We start from the raw sequence: 27,480 nt of genomic DNA on the forward strand, positions 1-27,480 counted from the left end.
CCCCGAGGCAGCGTCTAATAGAAAACATCAGCTGTCGTCGTGAAGCTCCAAATCCCCTATTAACCCATGGTCGAGGTCCAAACTCTCAAATCCCAACAGCGGGCGTGATTCCTCCTCAGAGACCTTCTTCTGTTCCCAGCGCATTACAATGAGGGAAAGAAGGAAGAGCAAGGACCCTGAAAGAAAAGACAGCCACTCGATATTAACATGTGCAGCAAAAGCATTTGGAGAAACTTTAACAGCAGAACAGCTTAACTACAGCTAAAGGAAAGATTGGTCAAAGAAGGGGGTTTCTGCAAAAGTATCTGAAAATCAAAAATCTGTTGGAAATCAGAAATAAGATCAGAAAATGCTGCAAGAACCCGACTGGTAAGGCTGCATCTGTAGAAAGAGAAACAGAGTTAACATTTCAGGTCAGGGCTCCTGCGTCAGAACAGGGAAGGAGCGATAATCAAGGCATTCAATGTCCTGTTAGCAGTTAGCAATGAATAAATCATGAGAAGGTACAGACCAGAGGTAAGGGTCCAGGTGGGTCCAGACTGCAGTGAGGACTCCTGGCCAGAGAAATAGGCACAGAGGTGAAGACAATGGAAAAAGAGTTCAACACTATGTTGGGCTCTCTTTCCCAGTTCTGATGAAGACTCCTGGACCTGAAGAGTTAACTGTTTCTCTTTCCATGGATGCTGCCTGACCTGCTGAGTGTTTCCAGTATTTTTTGTCAAAAGTACTTCAGGATGCCCACAATCATGACGCCTCATAATCCAGGTCTTCCTTTCTAATTTGCGTTTGTATAACAGCTTTTCACATTGTAGAATGTCCTAAGGCTGCTCACAAGAGCAAGTATCACCAAGGGTTGGACTTTGGTCAAAGAGGCAGAGTTTATGAAGCATGTTAAAGGAAGAGAGAGAGGTACAAAGGTAGAGAAGTTTAGGGAGGGATCTCCAGTGATCAGTAACAACCATCAGTGGTAGAGCAACTTAAATCAGACGGCACAGCGAGGAAGCCCAGATATATCTGAGGGTTTGAAAGACTGGAGGAGGGTACAAACTAAGAGTAGGATGGATGGTGGGGGAGGGAATTATATGAACATACAAATTAGGAGCAGGGATGGGCCAATTGGACCCTCAAGCCTTCTACGGCACAGTAGCATAGTGGTTAGCACAATGCTTTACAGCGCCGGCGACCCGGGTTCAAATCTGGCCACTGTCTATAAGGAGTTTGTATGTTGTCTGTGTGGGTTTCCTCCGGGTGCTCTAGTTTCCTCCCGTATTCCAAAGACGTACGGGTTAGGAAGTTATGGGTATGCTATGTAGGCGCCGGAAGTGTGGTGACACTTGTGGGCTGCCCCCCAAAATCACTATGCAAAAGATGTATTTCACTGTGTGTTTTGATGTACCTGTGACTAATAAAGATCTGATCTGATCTGATCTTATCTTATCTTTCATTCAATAAGGTTGTAGCTGGTCTGACTGCAACCCTGGCTCTGTTTTCCCACCTTCCCCAGTAACCTTTCACCTCCTTGCTTATCAACTATTGATCCAATTCTGCCATAAGATATTCAAAGACCCTGCTTCCACCACCCCTTGAGGAAGAGAGTTCGCATGACCCTTGGAAAGAAAAAACAATTGACTCAGCTCTGTTTTAAATGGGCACACCCATAATTTTAAACAGTGACCTCCAGTGCCAGATTCTCCACATTCTGCTGGTCAAGACCTCACAGGATTCTGCTAACCTTCCTGTAGACCAGCCTTCTGTGAATCATGTACTGAGACACTCAGAGCCACTGCATCCACAGCTCTGCAACCTCGCACCTTTTATATAATGTTTCTTTTTTTATTTTTCCTACCAAAATGGATAATTTCACATTTTCCAACATTATACCATTTGCTGGATCTTTGCCCATTCACTTAACCAATTTATATCCCTTTGTAGCCTCCTTGTGTCATCCTCTTCACAACTTCCTTTCCTGTCTAACATTGTATTATCAGCAACCATTCTGTTGATGCCTTCAGCCAAGTCATTAATACAATTTGTAAACAGCTAAGGACCCAGCACCAATCTCCATCATCACACCTTACCAACCTGTAAAAGACCTACTTCTGCCTGGTCGGTTTCCTGTTCCTGGATGGTGTAGTGATTGAAAGGTTTACACGGATAAAGGAGATGTGGGGTTGAAGAAGTTTCAGAGAAAAGGAGGGATGTAATCAAGGAGGTTACAGAGATAGAGAGTGGTGTGCCACTGGTGGAAGTTTCATACAGAGAGAGGGGCAAGGCTCTGGCCCTAAGCAGTAGCAGAGAGGGGAAAAGAGATAGGGGAATAAAGACACAGTGGCAGAAACTGCAGATGTCCTGCTCCATTTGTGGAATGAAACCCCTATCAGTCCAGGCAGAGGTGACCCACTGCACACAATCGCATCAATGTGAAGATTTAACTGGCTGGGCCAGACTTATCAATTCAGCAAATCACGAACAGGACAAGATCATCAGTTCCTTCAGCAAGTTCTTGTCAATTAGATCAGAGGTGATCAGTCGGTGTGGGACCTGAGCCATGAACAGGTCCAAACTAGATAGAGATAATAAGTTCCCTTCCCCAAATGGTACTGATAAAATACTTGTTTTTGTTTTTCGAAGATCAAATTTGAAGGCAGAATACAAGGTTAATGGCAGGACTCTTAGCAGTGTGGAGGAACAGCAGGATCTTGGGGTCCACATCCATAGATCCCTCAAGGTTGCCGTGCAGGTCAATAGGGTTGTTAAGAAGGCGTATGGTGTGTTGGCCTTCATTAGTCAGGGTATTGAGGTCAAGAGCTGCCAGGTAATGTTGCAGCTCTATAGAACTCTGGTTAGACCACACTTGGAGTATTGTGTTCAGTTCTGGTCACCTCATTATAGGAAGGATGTGGAGGTTTTAGAGAGGGTGCAGAGGAGATTTACCAGGATATTTGGAGATTTGCCTGGATTGGAGAGCATGTCTTATGAGGAAAGGTTGAGTGAGCTTGGGCTTTTGTCTTTGGAGAGAAGGAGGATGAGAGGTGACCTGATAGAGGTGTACAAGATGATAAGAGGCAGAGATCGAGTGGACAGTCAGAGACTTTTTCCCAGGGTGAAAATGGATCACGCGAGGGGGCATAATTTTAAGGCAATTGGAGGAAGGTATAAGGGGGATGTCAGGGGTAAGTTTTTTACACAGAGAGTGGTGGGTGCGTGGAACACACTGCCGGCAGAAGTGGCGGAGGCAGATATACTAGGGACATTCAAGAGACTCTTAGCTAGACACATGAATGATAGAGACATGGAGGGCTATGTGGGAGGGAAGGGTTAGGGAGATCTTGGAGCAGGATGAAATGTCGGCACAACATTGTGGGCCGAAGGGCCTGTACTGTGCTGTAATGTTCTTCTTCAGAAAGTTCCATTTTTGTGTTTACCTTTACTGATCCAAAAAGTTTTTTCCAGATTTTTTAAAAAAACTAAATTTAAGTTCTTATTCTGCCCACAGCGTAATTAGAACCTGGTTTCTCTGCATTCTCAGAATTCCCACAGGCTCACCTTTTTCTCCTCACCTTTTCAATGCACATTCCCTGATGGCACAAAATCCAAGCGGCACAAGTGGAGCAAAAAGGAGAGTGAGACCGTGAAAGAAGAAAGAGTGGAGGGAAATGAGGAATGGGAAAGGGGAGAAAGGAGATAGTGAGGTGGGTGAAGTGGGGTTGGAGAGAGTAGTGGAGGGACAAAGAGGCTGCGGTGGAGACTGAAAGGGGAGCCGGAGGGGGAAAGGAACATAATGTTCTGGCTGAAATGATTTTGTTACAACCACTTGGCCTATGGAATTATCACTGCAGAATCTGCCTGCCAATAAATGGAGCTTGGACGTACCAGCGATGTACATGCCAGGGCACAGGACCAGCAAGGCAAGCCGCAGGTTCCAACGCCTGGTTAGTGGAGTGACCAGCAATGGGGCATTGCCACCAATATTGGAAATGATGAAGATGTAGATGGCCACAACAGGAGTGCGAACTGTGGGTGAAACCAGCTCCACAACAATAGTCAGTGCGACCCCGATCCCCATCTCACCTGGAGTGCAAAGAGAAGGGTTAAAGCTCAAACCAAGAGAAACCTAATCTAGCAACATCGAGGGAGAGCAGAGACTCTCACATCACAGTAAAATCCATGTGCACAGATGCTCACTGGACATACAGCCTCTCAATGTGCACACAAACCTTCTACATGTGTGCAGAACTCCTCCGTGTGCACAGATTCACTCTGCACACAGCATCCATGAACACAGGAGCTCACCCTGCACTGTAGCTCAGCACATAGGGACCCTCTCCACAGCCACAGAATCTCAGAGAGCGACACAGATTTTCACCACATACAGTATGTTGTGCTCCCTGTCCATTGCTCCCAACATCTGCAGGGACACACATAGTGGTATAAAATCAACCAGCAGGAAGGAGATGTTGGACATTAATGAACACAGCACAACTGCACGTATTTACAACATGCTGTATGATTTTTGGGGATGGGCTTGGGAGTGGGGCGTCACAGGCTGTTCTCCTGATTGAACCCTGCCCCGGTGAATGTCTCTGCCTCTTTCACACTAAGTGCGCGCGCATGTGCGCGCGCGCACACACACACACACACACACACACACACACACACACACACACACACACACACACACACACACACACACACACACACACCCATCACCATGATTCCACAGAAGGTTAATCCCAGTTCCAACCACACGACACTCACCAATTATATTGGCTGGGATTAAAGAGAGGAAGGCATACGGGGGCTTCAGCCAGAGGGCTCCAGCGACAAAGGGAGCTGCTGCTACCTGTAAGAGAGAGACCATGACTACACAGGATAATCACACCAGCACGGAAACAAACCACGGGTCATGTGGAGATCAGCACAGGCTGGGAATGGAGCCTGTGCTGTCAAAGACCTGCCATCACTGAGGTGTCCTTCCAAAGCACTTTTTGGCCAATTAAGCACATTTTTAAAGGGTAATCATTGTTGCAATATCAGAATTGCAGAAACCAACCAGCAAATGGCAAGCTCCCACAAATGGCAGTCTGATTGAATAATTGAAATCAAAAGTGAAAAAGGGAGCGTTCACGGCCAATGTTCTCAGACGGTTGAAAAGTAAGGTCAACATGTCCAAGGAACCCTGACTTACGGAAAGATTAATGGATAAATAAAGAAAGAAAAGGATGCATAAGACACGTATAGGGAACAAAAAACGGAGGCTGTTCTTCGGGAGTACAAGTAGTGTGGGGTTCTTAAAAAAGAAACCAGGAGGGCAAAAAGGAGGCACAAAGCATCACTGACTGAAATATTATGGAAAATCCCAAAGCATTTCATAAGTATATTAAGAACAAGAGGGTAACCAGTGAAAGAATGGTGCCCATTGGGAAGGAGAGGGGCAACCTGTGTGTGGAACTGGTTTGGTCTTCAATAAATACTTCCCATCTATGTTTACAATGGAGAAGGGCACAGAAGGGCACTGTGTGTTTCGATGTATGTGTGACTAATAAAGGCACCTTAATCTTAAATTGGAGAATTCATGTGGTGTCTTTATTCAAGAGGGGCAGCTGGGAAAAGCCAAGTAATCACAGTCCTGTGAGTCTAACTTGAATGGTAGGAGAAGTTCTGAGCTTGGAGAGGAAGGATAATCAAAGATAGTCAGCATGGTTTTATTAGGGGGAAGTCCTGCCTTGCCTGAATATTTTGAAAAGGTATTGATGAGGTCGGTGCAGTTGATCTAGTCCACATGGACTTCACTTAGACCTTTGACAACATCCCACTTGGGAAAGTGGCACAAAAGTTACAACTCATGGGATCCAAGGCAAGTTGAAAATTTGGATCCAAAATTGGCTTGGTAATAGAAGACAGCAGATGAAGGTGGTGGGTTGCTCTTGTGATTGGAAGCCTGTGACTAGAGACCAGATGAATTGCTGCTGGGACCTTCATTATTTGAGGAATACATTGTGAATACGCCTGCCCAATTTGCACAGACAATTTGGATATGAATGTTGGAGGATTAGTAAGTTCACAGATAACATGAAAAATAGTGGTGTTGATAGTGAAGTGAATAGTATTTGGTTACAGGACAATACTAATGAATTGGTAAGATGAGCAGAGCAATGGAGGATGGAATTTAATCCAGATAGGTGTGATGATGAATTAGAACATAGCCAATGAATAATATGGCCCTTGGGCATATTGATGAACAGAGGGAGCTTGGTGTACACCCCAAGTATCCCTGAAGGTGGCAGCATGGGTAAATAGATTGGTGATGAAAACATATGGCATACTCGCCATTATAGCTGGGGTTTTGACTATAAGACCTGGGAGGTTGTGGTACAACATTGGTTGGGCCATAATGGAGCAATGTGTGCAGTTCAAGTTGCCACACATTGGAAGGATGTGATTGCACTGGAGAGGGTGCAGAGGAGATTCACCAGGAGAGACTGGATAGGCGGATTTATTCTCCTTGAAGCAGAGGAGGCTGATGGGGGAACCTGATAGAGGTGTGCAAGATTATAAGCAGCCTAGGTAAACCAGATAGTGCAGTGTGTCTTCTGTACTGCCCCTCTGACAGTACAGCACTCCCTCAGTACTGCCCCTCTGACAGTGCTGCAGTCCCTCAGTACTGCCCCTCTGACAGTGCTGCAGTCCCTCAGTACTGCCCCTCTGACAGTGCAGCACTCCCTCAGTACTGCCCCTCTGACAGTGCAGCACTCCCTCAGTACTGCCCCTCTGATGGTGCAGCACTCAACATACTACACCTGATACTGTGTATGACATACATCTTATCATATCATATGAACTTTCTTGGGTCTGAAGGACGGGTGGTTCTATTTGCCCTGCAGTGTGTGAGATAGCGACCGTGGAATTGCTCACCTGACTGAAGACCAAGACCCATACACGTGCGTACAAGCCTCTTCTTTTGACTAATTGATCCGCAATAAACCCTCCAGTAACAGCTCCAATGCAGCCCCCGACTAGCGGTATCCATGACAACCAGCGGCCCACATCCACACCACTATAGTACAGATTGAAATACACTTGGGTATTGTAGGCCCAAACGTACCCTCCTGAAAAGAGAAAAAAGCAGTCTATCAACTGATGTTGTTATACCAACCCCAGCCAGTGAGCGAGTGAGATGTAGTGGCAGAAACTGTGTACTGATCACATATCTTTTTCTATTATCCTGGGAGATGCTTACAGTTTAGTGTCTCACTTAGACATTTCCAAGGGCAATTAAGGTTCAGCCATACTGTAAGTAAATCAGCCTTGGTAAGGAAAGCAGGTTTCCTTCTCTACAAGATTTAATGAACCAATTGTACCTTGATGACAATCCCACAACATTCTGCTCATTGTTATTGATCTCATCTTTGTAATGACAAATCTTGAACTCAAACCCACAAACTGTCCATTGTGGGTTTTGAATTCCCAGCTTCTGGATTTCAATCCAGGATTGGAATCACAACAGGGATCAACTCTAACTCATATGGGCCAGCAGGCAGTGTACAGGTCCTGCCGTGTGTGGTACGTTCAGGGAATTCCATGACATTCCATCTTCCTTGATCTCAATGTGGACTGAGGCAGCTTCGGCCTATCGGACTTCTCTGTCAGGTGACTTTCTGGGAGAATATTGGGTCAAAAGCAGATTGAGGTGGCCCTGTGTGAAATGAGCCTGCAACAACCCCAGCCCACATCCCAGATAGACGAGGCAGAACGAACATTACCTTATGGTTAAAAATAACTCAACTGTGAAAGGTTTAAATACACAGCAAGAAGATAGATCCTGGTGCAAGTGCTTCATGTGAGTGTTTAATGGCACATTGTCGAGGGAATTTTATGCTGTGTGTTACGGACTCAGTGAAAGTCCCTTTAAGATAGAGAGTGGGTGTGTATGTGTGTGTGGGGCGTGCTTACGTCAATAGAAGATAAAGGACGTAATGACGTTGTTGAAGAAGAAGAAGAAAGAGAGAGAGAGAAGGGAGAGAGACACCAGCCTGCTTGTTTTCTCTATCGATGGATGAGAAACAATAACTGTGTTTACCACTGAAATCCATGTATGGAAGTTGGAAGTAATCCGGTGGAGTTCACTTTGTTGCTGACCTGTAGAAGGAAACAGGTATTTGTATGTGGACGACCACGGTTCGGATGCTTTTCGGGGTGAGGAAGTCACTACCGAGTAAACACTGAAGTGTCGTTTGGGTTCCATCGTGGAACATTTGGATTTCGTATGTACTCTCTCTATGTTTTTCTACATCTACATCTTATCTTCAGACAACGGTGGTTGTTGAAGAAGCCCTTGCTCATGTTTCACCTTATGGCTTGCGGAACTGAACTTTAAGAACCATTCAGGAACTGGGAGTTTTGGACTTTGTCACACACACACACGAAGAGTTTAGTTTTGGGGTTAACGTTCGAGGTTTAACATTTTTGAATTCTAACATACTAACATTTTTACTTTTATTTTACGTATTATCAATAGTAGTGATTAATAAAATAGTTTTTAACACTAAATCATGCTCAGTGTGTTTCTTTTGTTGCTGGTTCGTGACAAAATTGGGGGCTCGTCCGGGATAGTTCCCAAGGTTAATGAGTGTCGTCTGGGATTGTACCCCAGATTGATGAGATTTGTTCGGGATTCAATCCAAAGATTTTTGAGGGAGGTCTGATAAATTCTTTTTAATTGGCTTGTGTGTGTGGAAACCAGCAGCAATGGATATTAAGGCATTTTTGGAGTCACCAACCCAAAAGGGATTGGAGGTGGCGAAAAAGGATGATCTGATAAAGATTGCTACAAGGCTAAACCTTACAGAAGTAAAGCAGTCTATGAGAAAGGCAGATATTCAGAGACTGATAGCTGGCCATTATGTGGAAAAGAAGGTGTTTGAGAAGGAAGTGTTAAAACAGTTTCCTGGCAGTGAAATAGCAATTTCTGAGGCACAGGTGCAGCTGGCAAAGATAGAGGCTGAACGAGAGCAAACCCAGTTAAAGATAGAAGCTGAACGAGAGCAAAATAAATTAGAGGCCGAACAAAAGATAACTCAGATGAAGTTAGAGGCTGAACGGGAACGAGAGATAACTCGGATGAAGTTAGAGGCTGAACGGGAACGGGAACTAATTCGGTTAAAGTTTGAGGCAGAGGAGAAGGAAAAACAGAGGCAGCATGAGTTACAAATGAAGCGTAGGAGTTCGGAATCTGATTCTGATGATGGTTTTTCAGCCAGCAGGGAGGTTCGATTAGTCCCTCCGTTTGAAGAAGATCAGGTTGATCAGTATTTCCAACATTTTGAAAAGGTTGCTGTGAGTTCAAACTGGCCAAGGAAAGGATGGGCTCTTATGGTACAGAGTGTGATTAAAGGTAAAGCTCAAAAAGCTTATTCTGCTTTGTCTGTTGAGGATGCAGCTGATTATACCAAGGTAAAACAAGCTATATTGAAGGCCTATGAATTGGTTCCTGAGGCTTATAGACAAAAATTCAGAGACTTGAGGAAATCTGCAGATCAAACTTATATGGAATTTGCCAATGGAAAGAGAATATGTTTTGAACGATGGTGCCTGGCTAAAAATGTAGATGGGGATTATGATAAATTGACAGAATTGATACTAGTGGAAGACTTTAAAAGATGTGTTCCAGCTGAATTAACAACATATTTAAATGAAAAGGCAGTGGAAACTTTACAAGAAACTGCTAGGTTGGCAGATGATTATGCTTTAACCCATAAATCCAAATGGGGACAACCTAAAACCTTTCAAAAGAGTTACAAAGACAATCCAGGGAAACCGGAGAGTAAATTGGGAGGTAATCAAAAAGGAAAAGATGAAAAGAAGCCAGGGCTGGAGAAACCTGTTGAGCGTACTTGTTATTACTGTAGGAAACCTGGCCACGTGATATCTAATTGTGCCCTTTTGAAGAAAAAGAAGGAAGCTGGGCCCAATGCTTGCTTTCAGGCAATTAAAAATCAAGAAGGTTTAGGAGATGCTGTTAAAGATCAGTCCTTGCAAGAGGTAAAAGCGGAAAAGTTGGAGGAGGTGAGAAAAGAATTCCGTTCGTATGTATCAGAGGGTTTTGTTTCACTGAATGATGAGTCACCCCAGGTGCCAGTGAAAATTCTTAGAGATACTGGGGCTAGTCAATCTCTCTTGCTGGACAGTGTTTTAAATTTTGGTGAAGAAAGTGACACTGGTGAAGTAAATCTAATACGAGGCGTTACAGGTGAGACCATGTCTGTCCCTTTTCACAGGGTGATTTTAAAGTCAAAGTTCGTAGAAGGACCAGTCGAGATAGGGATAAGACCTAGTTTGCCAGTGGAAGGAGTTTCTTTGTTATTGGGAAATGACCTTGCAAATGGAGAAAGTGATCCTGTGGTACGGTTAACAACCAAACCAAGGATTGATGAGTCTGAGGATGATTCAGATGTTTACCCATCATGTGCGGTGACTCGAGCTAGAGCTAAAGAATTAGCCAAGACAGACAGTCCGGTGCAGTCTGATGTAGTTCCTTGTGACAGTCCTAAACAGGAAGAAAATTTTGATGCCTTATCTGAGACTTTTCTGTCTTCACTGGAGGATCAACATCCTTACAGTGAGCCTGAATTTAAAGATTTGTCTTTGTCGAGGAAGGATTTTATGGTGGAACAGACAAAGGACCCTGAGTTGACAGAATTGAAAGAAAAAGCTCTCTCATGTGAAGAGATTGAAAAAGTGCCAACTGGATACTATGTCAAAAATGGAGTGTTAATGAGGAAATGGAGACCTCCTCATGTTCCTGTTACTGAGGAATGGGAAGTTATTCATCAGGTTGTTGTTCCAAAAGTTTATAGGGATGAGATTTTAAACCTGGCCCATAGTATGCCTTTGGGTGGTCATTTTGGTGTGAATAAAACTGTAGGGAAGATCTTGAAACAATTCTATTGGCCTGGTTTGAGAAAAGATGTGGTGATGTTTTGTCGAACCTGCCACACATGTCAGATGGTAGGTAAACCAAATCAAAAACCCCCTGTGGCTCCTTTGAAACCAATTCCTGCTTTTGGTGAGCCCTTTTCGAAGGTGATTGTGGACTGTGTTGGCCCCTTACCAAAGTCTAAGACTGGAAATCAGTATTTGTTAACCATCATGTGTGCCACTTCTAGATTTCCAGAGGCAATACCCCTTAGAAATATTAAGGCCAAGACGGTGTCAAAGGCTCTTGTAAAATTTTTTACCTTGTTTGGTTTGCCAAAAGAAATCCAATCTGATCAAGGTAGTAATTTTATGTCAAAAATTTTTCAACAAATAGTCTATGAGCTGGGAGCAAAGCAGATTGTATCATCTGCATATCACCCAGAATCTCAAGGAGCTCTGGAGAGATTTCATTCTACTCTCAAAAATATGCTAAAGACTTATTGCTTTGAAAACACCAAGGATTGGGACGAAGGTATCCATTTACTTTTGTTTGCCGTTAGAGAATCGATCCAGGAGTCAATCGGATTTAGTCCGTTTGAGCTTGTGTTTGGACATAGGGTGAGAGGACCTTTGGAGTTGTTAAGAGAGCAATGGGTTAATGAGGAAGTTCACTTGAGTCTGTTGGACTATGTCCAAAAATTTAAAACTCGGTTGGAGAGAGTCTGCCAGCTAGCGAGAGAGAATCTGAAAACAAGCCAGATAAGAATGAAGACATATTTTGATAGACGTGCTCGGCCTAGGACATTCGCAGTGGGGCAAAAGGTGTTGGTATTTTTCCCTAGCCAAAATAATCCCTTGCAAGCTCGTTTTTCTGGACCCTATGTTATTGAATCTCGAGTGACTGATCTAACATATATAATCAAAACACCAGATAGACGCAAGAAAACACAACTCTGTCATGTAAACATGCTAAAACCTTATTATGAGAGGGATTCAGTTGTGGCCTTGGTGGATGGTGTAAAGGTTGTTTCTAGAATGCCTGATGTTGATGTTGAGGAAGGCCAATTTAGACCAAATATTGTTCCATCGAAACTAAAAAACCAAAATATCCTGGAGAACCTTGAAACGAAGTTGGACCATTTACAAGTTTCACAAAAACAACAGATGAGAGAATTAATTTTAAAATTTAAAAATCTGTTCCCAGATGTTCCAAACAGAACATCGATAATTACCCATGATGTTGATGTTGGGGATGCAAAACCAATCAAACAACACCCATATCGAATGAATGTGGAAAAAAGTAAACTTGTTGATCAGGAAATAAAATACATGTTGGAAAATGATATTATTAGACATTCTACTTCAAATTGGAGTTCGCCCTGTGTTATTGTACCTAAACCTGATGGAACTGTTAGATTTTGCACAGATTACAGGAAAGTGAATGCTGTAACAAAGTCAGATGCTTACCCTATTCCTAGAGTGGATGATTGCATAGACAGAGTGGGAAAGGCAAAATTTCTTACAAAGATTGACTTATTAAAAGGGTACTGGTGTGTTCCATTAACAGATAGAGGAAGGGAGATTTCAGCCTTCGTAACCCCTTCTGGATTGTATGAATACAATGTTTTGCCATTTGGAATGAAAAATGCTCCGGCAACATTTCAAAGAATGATTAATTCAGTGATTCATGGGTTAAAACATACAGATGCCTACATTGACGACTTAGTGACTGGGAATGATACTTGGGAAGATCACATCTCTGCGTTAGAAAGGTTGTTTGAAAGACTTTCCAAGGCTAACCTTACAGTTAACTTGGCTAAAAGTGAATTTGGCCATGCCACTGTGACGTATCTTGGTTATGTTGTAGGTCAAGGCAAGCAAGCTCCTGTTCAGGCAAAAGTTCAAGCAATATCTGAGTTCCCTATTCCCACAGGTACAAGGACTGTTAGAAGATTTTTGGGAATGGTTGGATATTATCGAAAATTTTGTAAAAATTTTGCTGATATTGCTCTTCCCCTAACTAATCTTCAGAAGAAGGGAGTAAAGTTTGTTTGGACAGATTCTTGTCAAGAAGCATTTAAGAAGCTGAAAGCCATTTTATGCTACCATCCTGTGCTCAGAACACCTGACTTTGAAAAGCCATTTTCATTAGCAGTAGATGCCAGTGATGAAGCTGCAGGAGCTGTGTTGTTGCAGAAGGGTGACCTTGATGATATTGACCATCCTGTAGCTTACTTTTCAAAGAAATTTAATGAGCATCAAAAGAATTATTCCACCATAGAGAAAGAATTACTGTCGCTTGTTTTAGCCTTGCAACATTTCAGTGTATATGTTTGCACCGCTCAGAAACCATTGACTGTGTATACAGATCATAACCCATTGGTGTTTCTGAGCCGAGTCAAAAACAAAAACAGAAGGCTGTTAAACTGGAGTTTAATTTTCCAAGAGTTTGATCTCATGATAACTCACATTAAAGGCAAAGATAATGTGATTGCTGATTGTCTTTCCCGATGTTAAATGGGAAACATGTATCTGTACTAATCTGATAGTCTGTAGTTGTGTAGCATGATAATTATTAACATTACTAACTGTATGCGCGGTTAAAATTTTCTTGGAAATTTTTTTTTTAGGTGGGAGGTGTTACGGACTCAGTGAAAGTCCCTTTAAGATAGAGAGTGTGTGTGTATGTGTGTGTGGGGCGTGCTTACGTCAATAGAAGATAAAGGACGTAATGACGTTGTTGAAGAAGAAGAAGAAAGAGAGAGAGAGAAGGGAGAGAGACACCAGCCTGCTTGTTTTCTCTATCGATGGATGAGAAACAATAACTGTGTTTACCACTGAAATCCATGTATGGAAGTTGGAAGTAATCCGGTGGAGTTCACTTTGTTGCTGACCTGTAGAAGGAAACAGGTATTTGTATGTGGACGACCACGGTTCGGATGCTTTTCGGGGTGAGGAAGTCACTACCGAGTAAACACTGAAGTGTCGTTTGGGTTCCATCGTGGAACATTTGGATTTCGTATGTACTCTCTCTATGTTTTTCTACATCTACATCTTATCTTCAGACAACGGTGGTTGTTGAAGAAGCCCTTGCTCATGTTTCACCTTATGGCTTGCGGAACTGAACTTTAAGAACCATTCAGGAACTGGGAGTTTTGGACTTTGTCACACACACACACGAAGAGTTTAGTTTTGGGGTTAACGTTCGAGGTTTAACATTTTTGAATTCTAACATACTAACATTTTTACTTTTATTTTACGTATTATCAATAGTAGTGATTAATAAAATAGTTTTTAACACTAAATCATGCTCAGTGTGTTTCTTTTGTTGCTGGTTCGTGACATGTGTCTAACCTGTGCTGTAACTGCCTCAGGAATGTTTGATGAAACAGTACAGAGGGAACTTTACCCTGTCTCTAACCCGTGCTGTACCTGCTCTGGGAGTGCTTGATGGCACATTGTAGAGGGAGATTTGTGTCTAACATTGGGTAGTTTCTCTTTGGTTGAGCTGACAGTGAGCTGTCATGGTAACAGATGGTGCTCGCTGATCCTTAGAACAGACCTGGTGCTTCTGAAAAGTTCATTTCAGAGCACAGGGATTGAGTGAGGCAAATGGAACAGAACGACTGAGGACTGGAGCTGGTGATAAATAGAATGAAATTGTTCCCTGGTGGGATATTGATGGGTGAGTGGATTGAACAGGAAATTGGGAATAGAATGGGTGCTGAACTAAAGGATATTGGGAGGGGGTTAGGCAGTGTGGGATATTAAACATTACAGGGAGCAAAGATTAGACTAGGTGCAATATTAATGGTAAAAGAATTGAGCAGAGATTGCAAACAGAATGGAAGGACATTAAAGGAAATGGGGACTGTGTTGATTAACACATAAAACGCTGGAGGAACTTCTGTGGAGGGAAATGGACAGTCAACATTTCGGATTGAGACCCTTCATCTGGACCCAAAATGTTGACTGTCCATTTCCCTCCATAGATGCTGTCTGACCCATTGAGTTCCTCCAGCATTTTACATGTTGCTCTAGATTCCAGCAGCTGCAGTCTCTTGCGTCTGCACAGCGTAGACTGCAGCTGCTGGGTTGAGTATTAAAGGGAATGGGGAGTGACCAGGAGGTGGACTGGACTGAAAGGACACTAAAGGGAATGGGGATGGAGGGCGACAAGCCAGGGTTGGGGGAGGGGTTGAAGGGCAAGTGCTATGTGCTAGAACATTCCATATATCCATGAAGCATTTCCATTTAACCTATGGTCTTGTGGTGTTTCTCAGCTCTGATAAGATGCAGGTTAAACACAGCTCCGTCTGTGTCTCTGTCTCCCACTCATTTACCTGCATTCCTGACTGAGCCAGCGAGAGAGAAGAGCAGGAGCGAGGGTGTCAGGAACGGCCGCAGACCCTGCAACAGTTTCTGCCTGAGGCCGAGGCTTCGTGTTGTGGTACGGAGTGGATCGTCATCTCTTCCCTTCCTGGATGGAACTTCCCGAACAGTCAGTAGCAGGATGGCGCTAACGATGAACCCTGGGATGGCGCTGAGGAAGAAGGTCCATCTCCAGCCCTGAGACAGACACGGCATCAGAAATCTTCCCTAAACTGCTCAGATTAAATCAGGGAGTGTCACTAACAGCAGAAAACCCATTCCCTCTCTCTGCTGGGGTTTCACATGGGAAATAATATTTTTCCCTTCCTGTCAATTCTGTCCTAAACACCTTACGTCATCCCTGGCTTGGACCAGTGGAGTAGTTGCCTGGATTAATGTGTGATTAGTGTGAAAGGGTGGTTGGTGGCCAGCATGGATGATGGGCCGAAGGACCTGTTTCTGTGCTGTGTCTTTCTCCATGACTCCTTTGGTCCAACATGCAACACAGAACCCTTTGATCCAATAAGTGTAATAATAGGGAATGCAGCAGCCAAACTGTATGCAGCAAGTTGTCACAAACAGCAATGAGATAATGAGCAGAAAGAGATGTTTGCAGGATAAATGCTGACTTGAACACACAGTCATAGAGCTATACAGCACAGAAACAGGCCCTTCGGCCCAACTCGTCCATGCCAACCAAGTTGTCCACCTGAGTTTGTCCCATTTCCATGCATTTGGCCCATATCTCTCTGAACCTTTACTATCCATGTATCTGTCAAAATGTCTTTTAAACATTGCAACTGTACCCGCCCCTACAGCTTCCTCTGACAGTTTGTTCCACATACCCGTCTCTATGTGAAAAACTTGCCCCTCAGGTCCCTTTCTTTTAAATCTTTTCCCTCTCACCTTAAATCTGTGTCCTCTAGTTTTAGACCCTACCATCCTGGGAAAAAGATTGTGACCATCCACCGTATCTATACCTCTTGTGATTTAAAAAACCTCTATAAGGTCACCCCTCAGCCTCGTACTCTCCAGGGGAAATACATCCCAGCCTATCCAGCCTCTCCTTATAACTCAAATCCTCCAGTCCTGGCAACATCCTCGTGAAATTTTTCTGCACCCTTTCCAGCTTAATGACAGCCCTCCTACAGCTGGGCGACCAGAACTGCACACAGTACTCCAAGTGTGGTCTCACCAATGACTTGTACAGTTGTAACATGACCTCCCAACTTCTGTATTCAATGCCTTGACCAACGAAGGCCAGTGTGCCAAATGCCGCCTTCATCGCCCTGTCTACCTGTGTCACCACTTTCAGGGAACTATGTACCTGTACCCCTGTAATGCCACTCTCCTATGAATAATGTCATAGGAACTATTACATCCACTTCAGAGGCTGAGGGCACATCATTTTAATTTTTGGGAGACAATCCCAGCTTGTTTCAATGATCTGTCCGACTGGGCTGTCCGTTGCATCTTAAGCTTTTACGTTTTGGGTTCTACCCCCAGAGAGTCTCCATTTGGGGAAACAGTGGTAGGAAGGGGGAGGGTTTTGCCAGTCAGTGGCTACAAGAACCACAAGACTGGAGATGAATCTTACCTGTCCCAGAATGTTGGCCCTCGTGACATAGTTCCCGACAGCATATGATAGACTGTAGCCAGCGTAGATCCCCCAGTTATAGAAACCAATGGCTGAGCCTCGAATCGCCTTTGGGAAGTAATCCACAATCAGACTGATTGCAAACGGTGTGCATCCAGCCTCACTGTGAACGGAGACACAAGGTGTGAAAATTCAAAACAAAAGTCACAACGTTCATGATATTGGGGAACCTGCTGGCACAGAGAAAGTTTTCAATCCATTGGGCCTGTGCCTTCTCTTGAAGGAGCTTTCAATCAGGCCCACTCTGTGCTCTTGACCCACTTTCCACCTGAAAGCTGTGACTGAATCTGCTTCCCCACCTTGTCAATCGATGCATCTGGATCATAAATACATGCAGTTCAAAATAATTCCATCTCCCTCAAGCTCTTTTGTCAATTATGTTAAATGGCTGATGATGGCCCCTTCTGCCAATTGGAATGGTTTCTCATGTATCCCAATATAACCCTTCACAAACCTGAATGTTACATCTCAAACGTCTCTGCTCCAAAACAACTGGCTCCAGCTTCCCTAGTCTCTCCACATAACTGGTCCATAATTGCAGGCACCATTTGAATAAATCTCTTCCAACATTCTGATGCCCTGGAGTGTGAAAGGAACCCTCACATGTACAGCCCTTCATGAGAATGAACAAGGTTCCAGGCTTAGCTTGCCTCTTGCTGATTCATCACTCCAACTGTTGCACTTGTTTAGATGAGTTAACCCGGCACAATGCCCCACTCCTTGAACCACACCCAGTCAGGCCCAGCTATCAAACCCAGCGATCCGCTCACCATGCTCAAAACAAAGCTTGCTGCCTCTAATTTCTTCCAGTCTGACCACCCCTCCTACCCATCCTGTCCCACCTCTATCCCAGTTCCCTTGGCATCATCAACCCTGCCCTCTTCCTTTCCAGTCCTGATGAAGGGTCTCGGCCTGAAACATTGACTGTTCATTTCCTTCCAGAGATGCTGTCTGACCTGCTGAGTTCCTCCAGCATTCCATGTGTGTTGCTCAATGTACCCCATACTCAGTTCTCCCTCACCCAATACGCTGCTCTGTCCTCATATAAGGTACAAATACTATACATAGTTGAATTCCTTTATTACTCCATTTGTTGCAGTCAAGGCACAGACAGGGGAACCTCCAACAACATCCCGATATCCACCCCTAATTGGTACTTCCAGTGGGGCTCCATGTGAAGTGGACCATTATCCCAGAGCCACGCCATTTACATCTCATTCCAAACACCACACCCAGACAGAGTGCTGAAGATACTACTGAGGAGAGATGGCCCCAGGCTGGTGATCATTGGCCTGGCTCCAGGAATTGCAGTAACCAGGACACAGACTGACAAATGGCAGTGAGGGTAAGGCAACACGGAGTGTGGGCATCACCTGATCCCTTGCCCAAAACGCAGCAGCACCAGGTGCCAGTAACGCTTGGCGAATCCCATCAGAAACGTCATGAGACTCCAGAGGAAGAGACTGGCTGACAGGAAATGCTTCCGATTCACAGAATCAGCCACGAATCCAATGAAAATCCCTGAGGCAAGAAGAGGAGAAATCGAGCATTAAGATGTAGCAATAAGATGTGGGGGATAGATCCGAACATTGGAGAATCTCTGATTCAAACACCACAACTCACACTCTCAAACACTGAGGTCAAGCCCATGAAAAAGCAGCAATGCAAAATCACACGTTGGACTCAGATCAAAGTCTCTGCTTTATGTTGAACCAAATTTGACCTCATCGCCTGTCGAATCTGGAGGGCACACCTGTTGGGGTTCTTGATTGCCGGCTGCCATCCTGTCTTATAAAATCATACATGCCCATTGTACTTGTACTACCCATCATATCTGTACCAACCCACAGCACCTACACCAGCCCACCACACCCGTATCTATCACTGTACCTGTACCTGCTCATCGTATTTATACAAAATCATTCTCTGTACCAGCTCCTTCTGCCCGCTCCAACCTAATATACTGTACCAGCTATCCAATTAATCCCACATCCAGTGGCCCTGAAAAACCATCCCCTTCGAGTATTTATCCAGTCCCATTGAAAGGTCATTACTGACTGAGCTTCCACAACCCCTTCAGGCTGTGCAATACAACTCACTGCATGAAAATACCTCCCTCGTGTCACTCCTGATCTTGGAAGGTGATATTGACGTTCTGAACAAGTGCTACTTGCTCACCAAAAACAAATTCATAAATGCTCAAGATCATTACATGGAGATCCAGAATTGGATAAAAGAGCTGAACTCCGGAGGTGAGGCAGTTATGTTGCCCTTGACATCAGGCAGTGTTTGACTCAAGGAGTTCAAAATCAAAGTCAAGGTAAATCAAGGGGAAATCTCTCACTGCACAAGCCATTCCGAGCATAAATGTGCTAGTAATTTGACAATGATCGTCTTTGCCCCAGGACATTGCTGCAGGAGTTCCTAGGGTCAGCGTTCTATGCCAAAACATCTGCACCCACTTCACCAATAACCTTTCTTCTGTCATAATGTCAGACCGCATTTAATCCCATTCGTAAACCACAAATAATGAAGCAGTCCATGCTGCAACAAGACCTGAAAAAGACCTCAACATTTAAATTTGTGTTGATAAGTAGCCAGAACAGGCATGTCACACAACTGCCAGCAATGACCATCTCCAATCAAAGAGAGTCTATACACTTCCCATTATCACTTGGCATTATCATTGTATTATCCCCACCATCAAAACCCTGACTGAAAACTTAACTGTGCCAGCAACATAAATATTGCGGCTCCAGGAACAGATGCTAAATATTTTGCAGCAAGTCACTCATGTCCTGACCCTCCAAAACCTTCCCACCACCACAGAGTTAGGAGTGGGATGGAATACTTGCTCCTTTACTGGATGCACAGCTTCAATAATGTTTAAGACAGAGCAGGCCACCTGACTGGCTCCCAAATACTGGCTCACCACCTTCAACATTCACTTTCTCCATTAACGTCATATTGGGGCTGCATTTGTAACATCAACAAGATGTACTACAATGAAACAAAACCTCCAAAGCCATGACCTCTAGCACCTAGAGGGAAAATGACAGCAGGTACATGGGGTCCCCATCTACATGTTCCCCTCCAAGTCATGTAGCAGCCTAACTTGTAATACAACACCAATCCATTGTCAGTAGGTAAAAAACCCAGAACACACTACTCTACAGCACCTCTGTGACAGGAGGTTGAAGGTGGGGATATTTATGGAGCTTCCTCCTCCCATTCATTGTCTAGGATGTAGTAGGACTGTAGAGCTTTGTTCTGATCCATTGCTTGTGGGGTACTTGGACATGACATCACCTGCAGTGGGTTCTGCTACTTTAGCATTTACAGTAAAACTCCAATAATCTGCAATCCGGCCATTCAGAAATCCCAATGATTCGGCATTTGGCTCACCAGGTAATGCTTGCCATGTTCCATTCTGACTCACCGACGCCCCATCTCCTGCTTTCTCTTCCACCTGCTGGGGCTCAGGATCCTGCACTCCTTTTCAACTCACTGGGGCCCTGTTTCCCACCCTCTCTTCAAAGTGACCAGGGTCCTGTTTCTCGTACTTCTTTTAGACTCACTGAGTTCACTGGAAAATTTAGTACAATAGTACCTCACGTCTAAAAAATGTGAATTTAAAAATGTGTTGGCATACTAATAATAGTATAAATTCATGAATACCAGATTTTGAACTGTAATAACCTATCTCATTTACAATAATGATAGTCTCATGTCACGTGATTAGATGCGCCTTCAATGTGAAGGGAGGACTAGTTTCCACAAGGATTATGCAGTGCTCAATCCCATTAATACAGATGTGGCAAAATGTATTTGCAACAGAAAAATTGATGAGGACAGCTAAAGTAAGGTGCATAGCTTTCTTGTTTGTTTACCTTACGTTTCTGTTAGTAAAGCCAAGAGTTCTATTTGCTTTTTGAACAGTCATCTTTATTAGTTCTACTATATTCAAAGATTTATATAAATATCCCCTCAGGTTCTGTATTTTAAAATTGTACTATTTGATTTATATTGGATCCCATTACAGTGGAATCTCCCTCTAGTATATGATGCTCACGGTTACATCTCAAAGATATTAAAATATTGGACAACTGCTAAAGTAATGAATGTTATAGCCAAGTCCAATCTTGTCTTCATGACCCACACTAATAGGCACTTTCCCACAGGAACAGAACCCTTGGCTTTCCTGCAACACCTCTGTAACCTGGAGTAGCATCACACCAGGACTGGTGTCCTCTGGTACCATGTGCCTCACACTCAGCAGGTGAGTCAATGCTTCTCAGATTTACAGAGATTGAGAAGAACAGGAAATGCCTGCTCCAAGCTCCAGTCGCTGGTTCTCTCATGTGCTTCTTAGATTAGACAACATTATTTCATTGATTGAGACACTGACCTGCGAAGGTGAAAATGAGGACGAAGACAGGACCAGCCATGATCTGATACTCCCATCCAGTCCCATCGTAGTTCCATTGACAATATTGTGTCTTGTTCTCATTCTGGAGGGACAGGCAGCTGGGAATCAATGTTAGGTTTGGTTACAAAAATATAAAACACACATAACTCACAGCTATTCTGTGCCTCTTCCTCTTTCATTCATTTTAATTGATGTTTCTTCCACTCCATGCCTCTCTCCCATGAATGATACCTGACTATTCAAACATCTATCTTAAGTCTTAGCCAGTTCCACAACATTCACATAGTGTCCAGGACTCATCTGTGGTCAATTTCACCTGTCACCATTTGTGTATTTCATGTAGTTCCTTCCCTGAGATGTCCTTCAAGAAATACCTAACAAATAAACTTGTGAATGATATAATGGGCAATGGTAGAGATATTTATACATATACTGCCTGTAATTACCTGGCTTATCCCTTTCTTGAACAAAGGTACCACATTTGCTGCCCTCCAGTCATCTCCCCTGTGGCCAGAGAAGATACAAAATTTTTTGTCAGATCTCTCATGCAGCCAGAGATACATCTGATCAGGCTCTGGGGATTTCTCCACCTTTAAGCTCAATAAGAGATCTAATATTACCTCCTTTTCAATAGGAATTTGTTCAGAATTCCATCATCCCTCTCCCTGAATTCTCCAACTACAGTTTCCTTCATAATGAACGCAGATGAGAAATATTCATCTAAAACCTCACCTTTGTTCCCTAGCTCCTTGCACAGATTGCCACTCTAGTCCCGGATGGGTCCTCTCATTCCCCAGATTACTCCTTGCCCTTAATTTACTTATAAAAGGCAATCTGCTGGTCACAGCCTTTCAACTCAGAAATTATTCCTGCTCCCTGTTTTCTGTCCATGAACCACTCCCCAATCCATGCCAGTATATTTCATCAGTACATTAATAGCAGATTAACTCAATGTGTACTTTGTATCTATTTATGTTCTCAAAGATAGAGCAGAAACTAAAACTAAATCAAATGGAGGAATGTACTGACTTCAATATTAGTTCTAGAATGGAAATGAGGAAGACAGTGGGACTTAGAATGGATAAATTTACTGGCCACTAACATTTCTATTCTGGGATGTTGAAAAAAGTTGGTAAGAAAATTGGAAATTATGAATATTGGTGTGTGTAATTTGGCAAAGGACATAGTTTTGGATTGTGAATAACACAAGATTAAAAATAAGTGCACACACACATTTGCACACAGTCGCACACAGGCAAACATGCACAAAACAAACTCACAGAAGCCTCAGCACACATACACTCATTCCATTATAGACACATATTCAGTCACACACTCACAGATCCATTGCTTTCTGTTAGGCTTAGATTAAAAGGTCGTTCAAAAAGCACCAAGACAAAGCTTTGGAAAGGCTCTGAAGGAGATTGAAAGAGGATTATTAGAAGTTATTTTGATAAGTCAGGCAGTATGATCCACTGATGTGGGAAGCCCTGGTGTGGTTATTATGTGCTTTTATCACAGAAAAACACATCGTACTGATCAGACTAGCAAGTCCAATCATACCTGTATGTCTATCATCTATGAATAAAGCAGTTTAATCAATCATAGATTAATAGAGTCATAGAGTTACGCAGCAGGGAAAATGCCCTTCAGCCCAACTCGTCCATGCCAAACAAGATGCCCATCTATGCTAATCCCATTTGCCTGCTTTTGGCCTATATCCATCTAAACCTTCCCTATCCATCTACCTGTCTAAAAGTTTTTTAAACGTTGTAATTGTGCCCACCCATAATATATCCTCTGGCAGGTCATTCCACATACTCACAACTGTGTGAAAAACCTACCCCTCAGATTCCATTTAAATCTTTCCCCTCTCACCTTAAAATTATGCCCTCTGGTTTTAGACTCACCAACCTTGGGACAAAGACTGTAACTACCTATGCTGTCAGTGGCCCTCATCATTTTAGAAACCTCTGTAAGGTCACTGGTCCAGGGAAAACAACTTCAGCCCATTGAAACTTTCCTTATAACTCAAGCCCTCCAGTCCAGGCAACATTTCTGTGAATCTTTTCTGCACCCTCACTAGCTTAATCACATCCTTCTGATAGTGTGGTGACCAGAATTACACACAATACTCCAAGTGCAGCCTAACCAAGAATTTGTACAACTGTAACATGATGTCCCAACTCGTATACTCAATGCCTTGGTCGATGAAGGCAAACATACCATAAGCCTTCTTCACCACTCTGTCTACCTATGTCACCACTTTCAGTGAACTAGGTATTTGTACCTCAAGGTTTTGCTTCAATAACACTCCCCAAGGCCTTGTCATTCACTGTGTATGTCCTGGCCTGGTTTAACTTCCCAAAATGCATCACCTCACACTCGTCTGAGTTAAATTTCATCTGTCATTCTCTTGCCCACTTTCCCAGATGATTTAGATATTGTTGTAACCTCAGACAGCCTTCTTCACTGTCCACTATGCCACCAATTTTGGTGTCATCTGCAGACTTACTAATCATGCCACCTACATCCTTTTCTAATATACATGAAGAATAAAGGATCCAGCACTGATCTCTGTGGCACATCACTTGTTACAGGTCTCCAATCTGAAAAGCAAGAGTGGGAGAAGGTAGAAGGTTCTGTTGCCACACCAAGGTTACGTTAATACGTAGTTACATATAGGACATCATGAGACCACTCCTGATCGTAAAGAGCTCAGATTACATGTAAGAGTGATCAGCATAATACTAAGTGGATGTGTATGGAAGACCTTAAAGTTGTAACAGATTATTTTTAACATCTCATATTGCATATGCATTTGTAATCTGAATCCAGTCACAAGGCCCCATCTAATTCTTGATTTATTCCCTTTGACATGTGACTAAGAACTTGAGCTGCCCAGTCACTGAGATTGGCTGGTTTAAGTAACATGGGTTCACCGCAGTAATTTCACTGAGTCACTAACACCCCTGCTTATTAACAGTTTCTGGAGAGAAAAGCTCATTTTAGGGGCTACTTCAATCCAGTGTTCCCTATGAGGGACATCCCTACCTGGGAGCATGCTAGAAATCACAGGTGCACAGAATACAATTTTCCACTCACTTATTTAACACATCCCCAGTAATTTTTAAGAAGTGACATTAATTTTTCATGTAGCAAGTGGTTATGAACTGGGGTGCCCCATTGAAATATGCTTGCATATTCATTGCTAGCTTTCAAAAAATGATTAAATAAGTCGTTAAAGAGGAAAAACGTCCCTGGTGCTAGGAGAGAGTAGCTCAGTAGGATTAATTGGATAACTCTTTCAAAGGGCCTGCACAGATAGGATGGGAGGAATGGCCTCCTATCTGTGTGATTCCAATGCCCATTCAGCCCCCACTCAGCTCTGCATTAAGCTCTCAATTCAATGTGAAGATTTTTTACTGATTTCCATTTGAGATTCTTGTCAATGATTTTCCCAGTGAATTGGTTTAAACTCATATCTCCAAAGGTGGCCTTTTAAACACCACGTGTGGGAGCTTGGGCCTCCCCAGCTATCAGCCTGTCCCACCCATCACTTTCGGGTTAGATGGAGAGTGAAGATTTCCCCAGATTGTGCCAAAATCAAGAACGTTCCTCTCCCGTTACCAGTTCAGCTCAGAAGGCTGGATTTCCAAAACCCCACATTTCAAAATTGAATGCTAAATCAAGACACAATTGAGTGGAGTACCACATTGTCAAACCTTCTGCTGAGAGGTCAGACCGAGGTCGGGTTTCACCTCTCACACATCCCCACTCTGATACTCCGGGAAAAAAAAGCGGGGCAAATCCTCCCCGCTGCTGTAGCCGGCGGTCGCCCCTCAGTCATTCATCGCCGATCTGCTCACGAAAACGCAGCCACCTTTCTGACAACAACGACCCATCGTAAGTAGTTAGTGGGACGCGAATCACTTGGGCTGCCTCGAAGTTATGAAAAGTGTTGCCGAAATATAAGGTTCTGATGAAAGGTCATTGATCAGAAGCTCGAACTCCGTTTCTTTCTGCTCCCTGACCTGTAGATCATTTCAGCATTTTCTGAGTTCTAACTTCTTTCTCAGTGGCACTGAATCCAAACCCCTCCGTCCATGATCATTGCCATTTCAACTTCCTAAAAGCTCAGTCACTCACCACCTGCCACTTTCATGGGTTCAATGCTCGGAAACCGCAGACCTACTTCCGAGTTCTAATTAAATTGGCTGAAAATCCCCATGAAAATAACCTTCCTGTTTCCACGTACCCCGACCGCTTCCTAAAATGTACGCTTTTGATCTGGCGTCCTCGTCCTCCACCAGATTCTTGCCCCACGGTCATGCCCGCGTCCCGGGCCAGCACCTCCCCAACGCCGCGCTCCGGATTCCTGGCTCACATGAGCTGACTCCACCTGTTCCTCAAACATCTTGTTACCTCCACACTCGACATTTCCCTCTCAGGCCCTTCCAAAATATCCAGACTCCAAGCCCATTGACACCTAATACCCGAATCTCTCAACTTGTTCTCTTCCCCCAAGGGTTGGAGATGTCATGGCCACATGAACCCCAACTGCATCCCTCCCACCACAATCCCGTTTATTCCCAATCCTAATCCTCACTGTGCTATCGACTCTGTGCCCCAATCCTCCCCTCTTTCTCAATCACCTCTCCCTCGAGCTCATTCATCCTCTCACTTCCCGAGCTCACTTCCCGCTCATCCACCCCCCCCCCCCGACTCTATTCAAGACTCCCCAAACCAGGTTCCCGAATATCCCCTCCATTGATTCCCCCCAACCTCATTCCCCAATCTCCCTGATCCCATTCCCCATCTCCCCTGACTCAGGAGATGCCGGAACACTCAGCAGGTCGGGCAGCGTCCGTGGAGAGAAACAGAATTGACGCCTCAGGTCGCAGCCCCCTTTGTGAGTTCGGATTCCCGATTCCCCAGCCCTGGTCCCTCCCGCAGCCCCGGTCCCTCACGCAGCCCCGGTCCCTCACGCAGCCCCGAGGTTCTCACCTCTCCTGGGAACTGGCGTTACGGCACTGCACCCCGCTCCGCTCCGCACTGTCGACCGGGAGACAACTTTTGTCCCCAAACTCAAGCTCCTGGGACAGGGGCTGGATTACGATGGCGAGGTCATAGCGATCAAGTTGGTTGAGGAGGTAAGCAACGAGGAGGCAGCAGAGCACGTAGACGGGATAGGCGCCCGCCTGGCAGAAGCCTAGAGCGCCCATCTACCGAGGTTGGGGCAGAGGTCCCAGAGCAGGTTCAACCAGAACTCTTCGCTCAGCCTCAAAGACTGAACAAGACTCGCAGTTTCTCGCGTTTGTAGAAACATTTCCCCAAAATTACGGGAGCTCAGCGTGGAGGCAAACGGCTTGATCGCAGGTTAATTTCACTTCCTGAAACCTTCCAGAACCACATATGGTAAGTCAAGGTCGAAGGCGCCCGGAGACTCCAACTACTCAACGGGGAAAAAACTCCTGCATGGAGTCGGTTGGGGGAAAGAGATCATTGGAGAGGCAGCTGGGATAATGAGACTTCAGATCCTCAGAGAGAGTGGGCTGGGGGAAAGAAATCGCTCAGCGAGACACAAGAGATTCTGTAGATGCTGGAATCTGGAGCAAGACACACAAAATATTGGAGGAACCCAACAGGTCAGACAGCATCTATGGAGGGAAATAAACAGTCGACGTTCTTTATCAGGACTGACGAGGGGTCTCGACCCAAAACGTCGACCGTTGATTCCCCCTCCATTGATGCTACCTGACCTGGTGAGGTCTCTCAACGAGTCACTCGGCTGGGAGGGAAAGTAAGCAACCAGATAGACAGGAATGACAGATCCGAGAAGGGGCTCCTGAAAAACATGAGCGGAAGGAAGGGATGCCAGACTGACAGCCGGCGAGGAGACAACCCGAGAAAGAGAAAGCCACCCGGAGAAGATACCGTCGCAGGAACAGCTTTTTTTTGGGGGGGGGGGGGGGGGGGTGGTTGGCACGTGTATATATACCATTCCATTAAATTTTGGACAATTTAAAAGTGACCCCAAGGGTGCTATGATTTGATAACGGTGGTATCATTGCACATCAGAGGTTGATGGTTAAACTCTGTTTAA

General features: G+C 44.3%; 1 protein-coding gene across 2 annotated transcripts; it reads right to left on the reverse strand.

Annotated features, from left to right (window-relative positions):
* LOC127582106 (probable galactarate/D-glucarate transporter GarP) lies at positions 1 to 26,637 on the reverse strand. 2 transcript variants are annotated; one of them, XM_052037117.1, is made up of 9 exons: positions 26,382 to 26,637; positions 21,354 to 21,472; positions 18,319 to 18,466; positions 16,886 to 17,048; positions 15,261 to 15,486; positions 6,916 to 7,109; positions 4,759 to 4,843; positions 3,874 to 4,071; positions 1 to 176 (listed from the first exon to the last, which is right to left on the reverse strand). In XM_052037117.1, exons 1-9 carry the CDS (start codon positions 26,597 to 26,599, stop codon positions 28 to 30), a joined length of 1,500 nt encoding a protein of 499 aa, XP_051893077.1. In that variant the 5' UTR covers positions 26,600 to 26,637; the 3' UTR covers positions 1 to 27. The 2 variants fall into 2 exon arrangements, with proteins under 2 accessions (XP_051893077.1, XP_051893078.1); XM_052037118.1 differs by lacking the exon at positions 26,382 to 26,637 and adding an exon at positions 25,100 to 25,269.
* Between the last annotated feature and the right edge of the window lie 843 nt (positions 26,638 to 27,480).

The sequence above is a fragment of the Pristis pectinata genome, chromosome 23 (assembly GCF_009764475.1).
Source record: "Pristis pectinata isolate sPriPec2 chromosome 23, sPriPec2.1.pri, whole genome shotgun sequence".
Taxonomy (NCBI): domain Eukaryota; kingdom Metazoa; phylum Chordata; class Chondrichthyes; order Rhinopristiformes; family Pristidae; genus Pristis; species Pristis pectinata.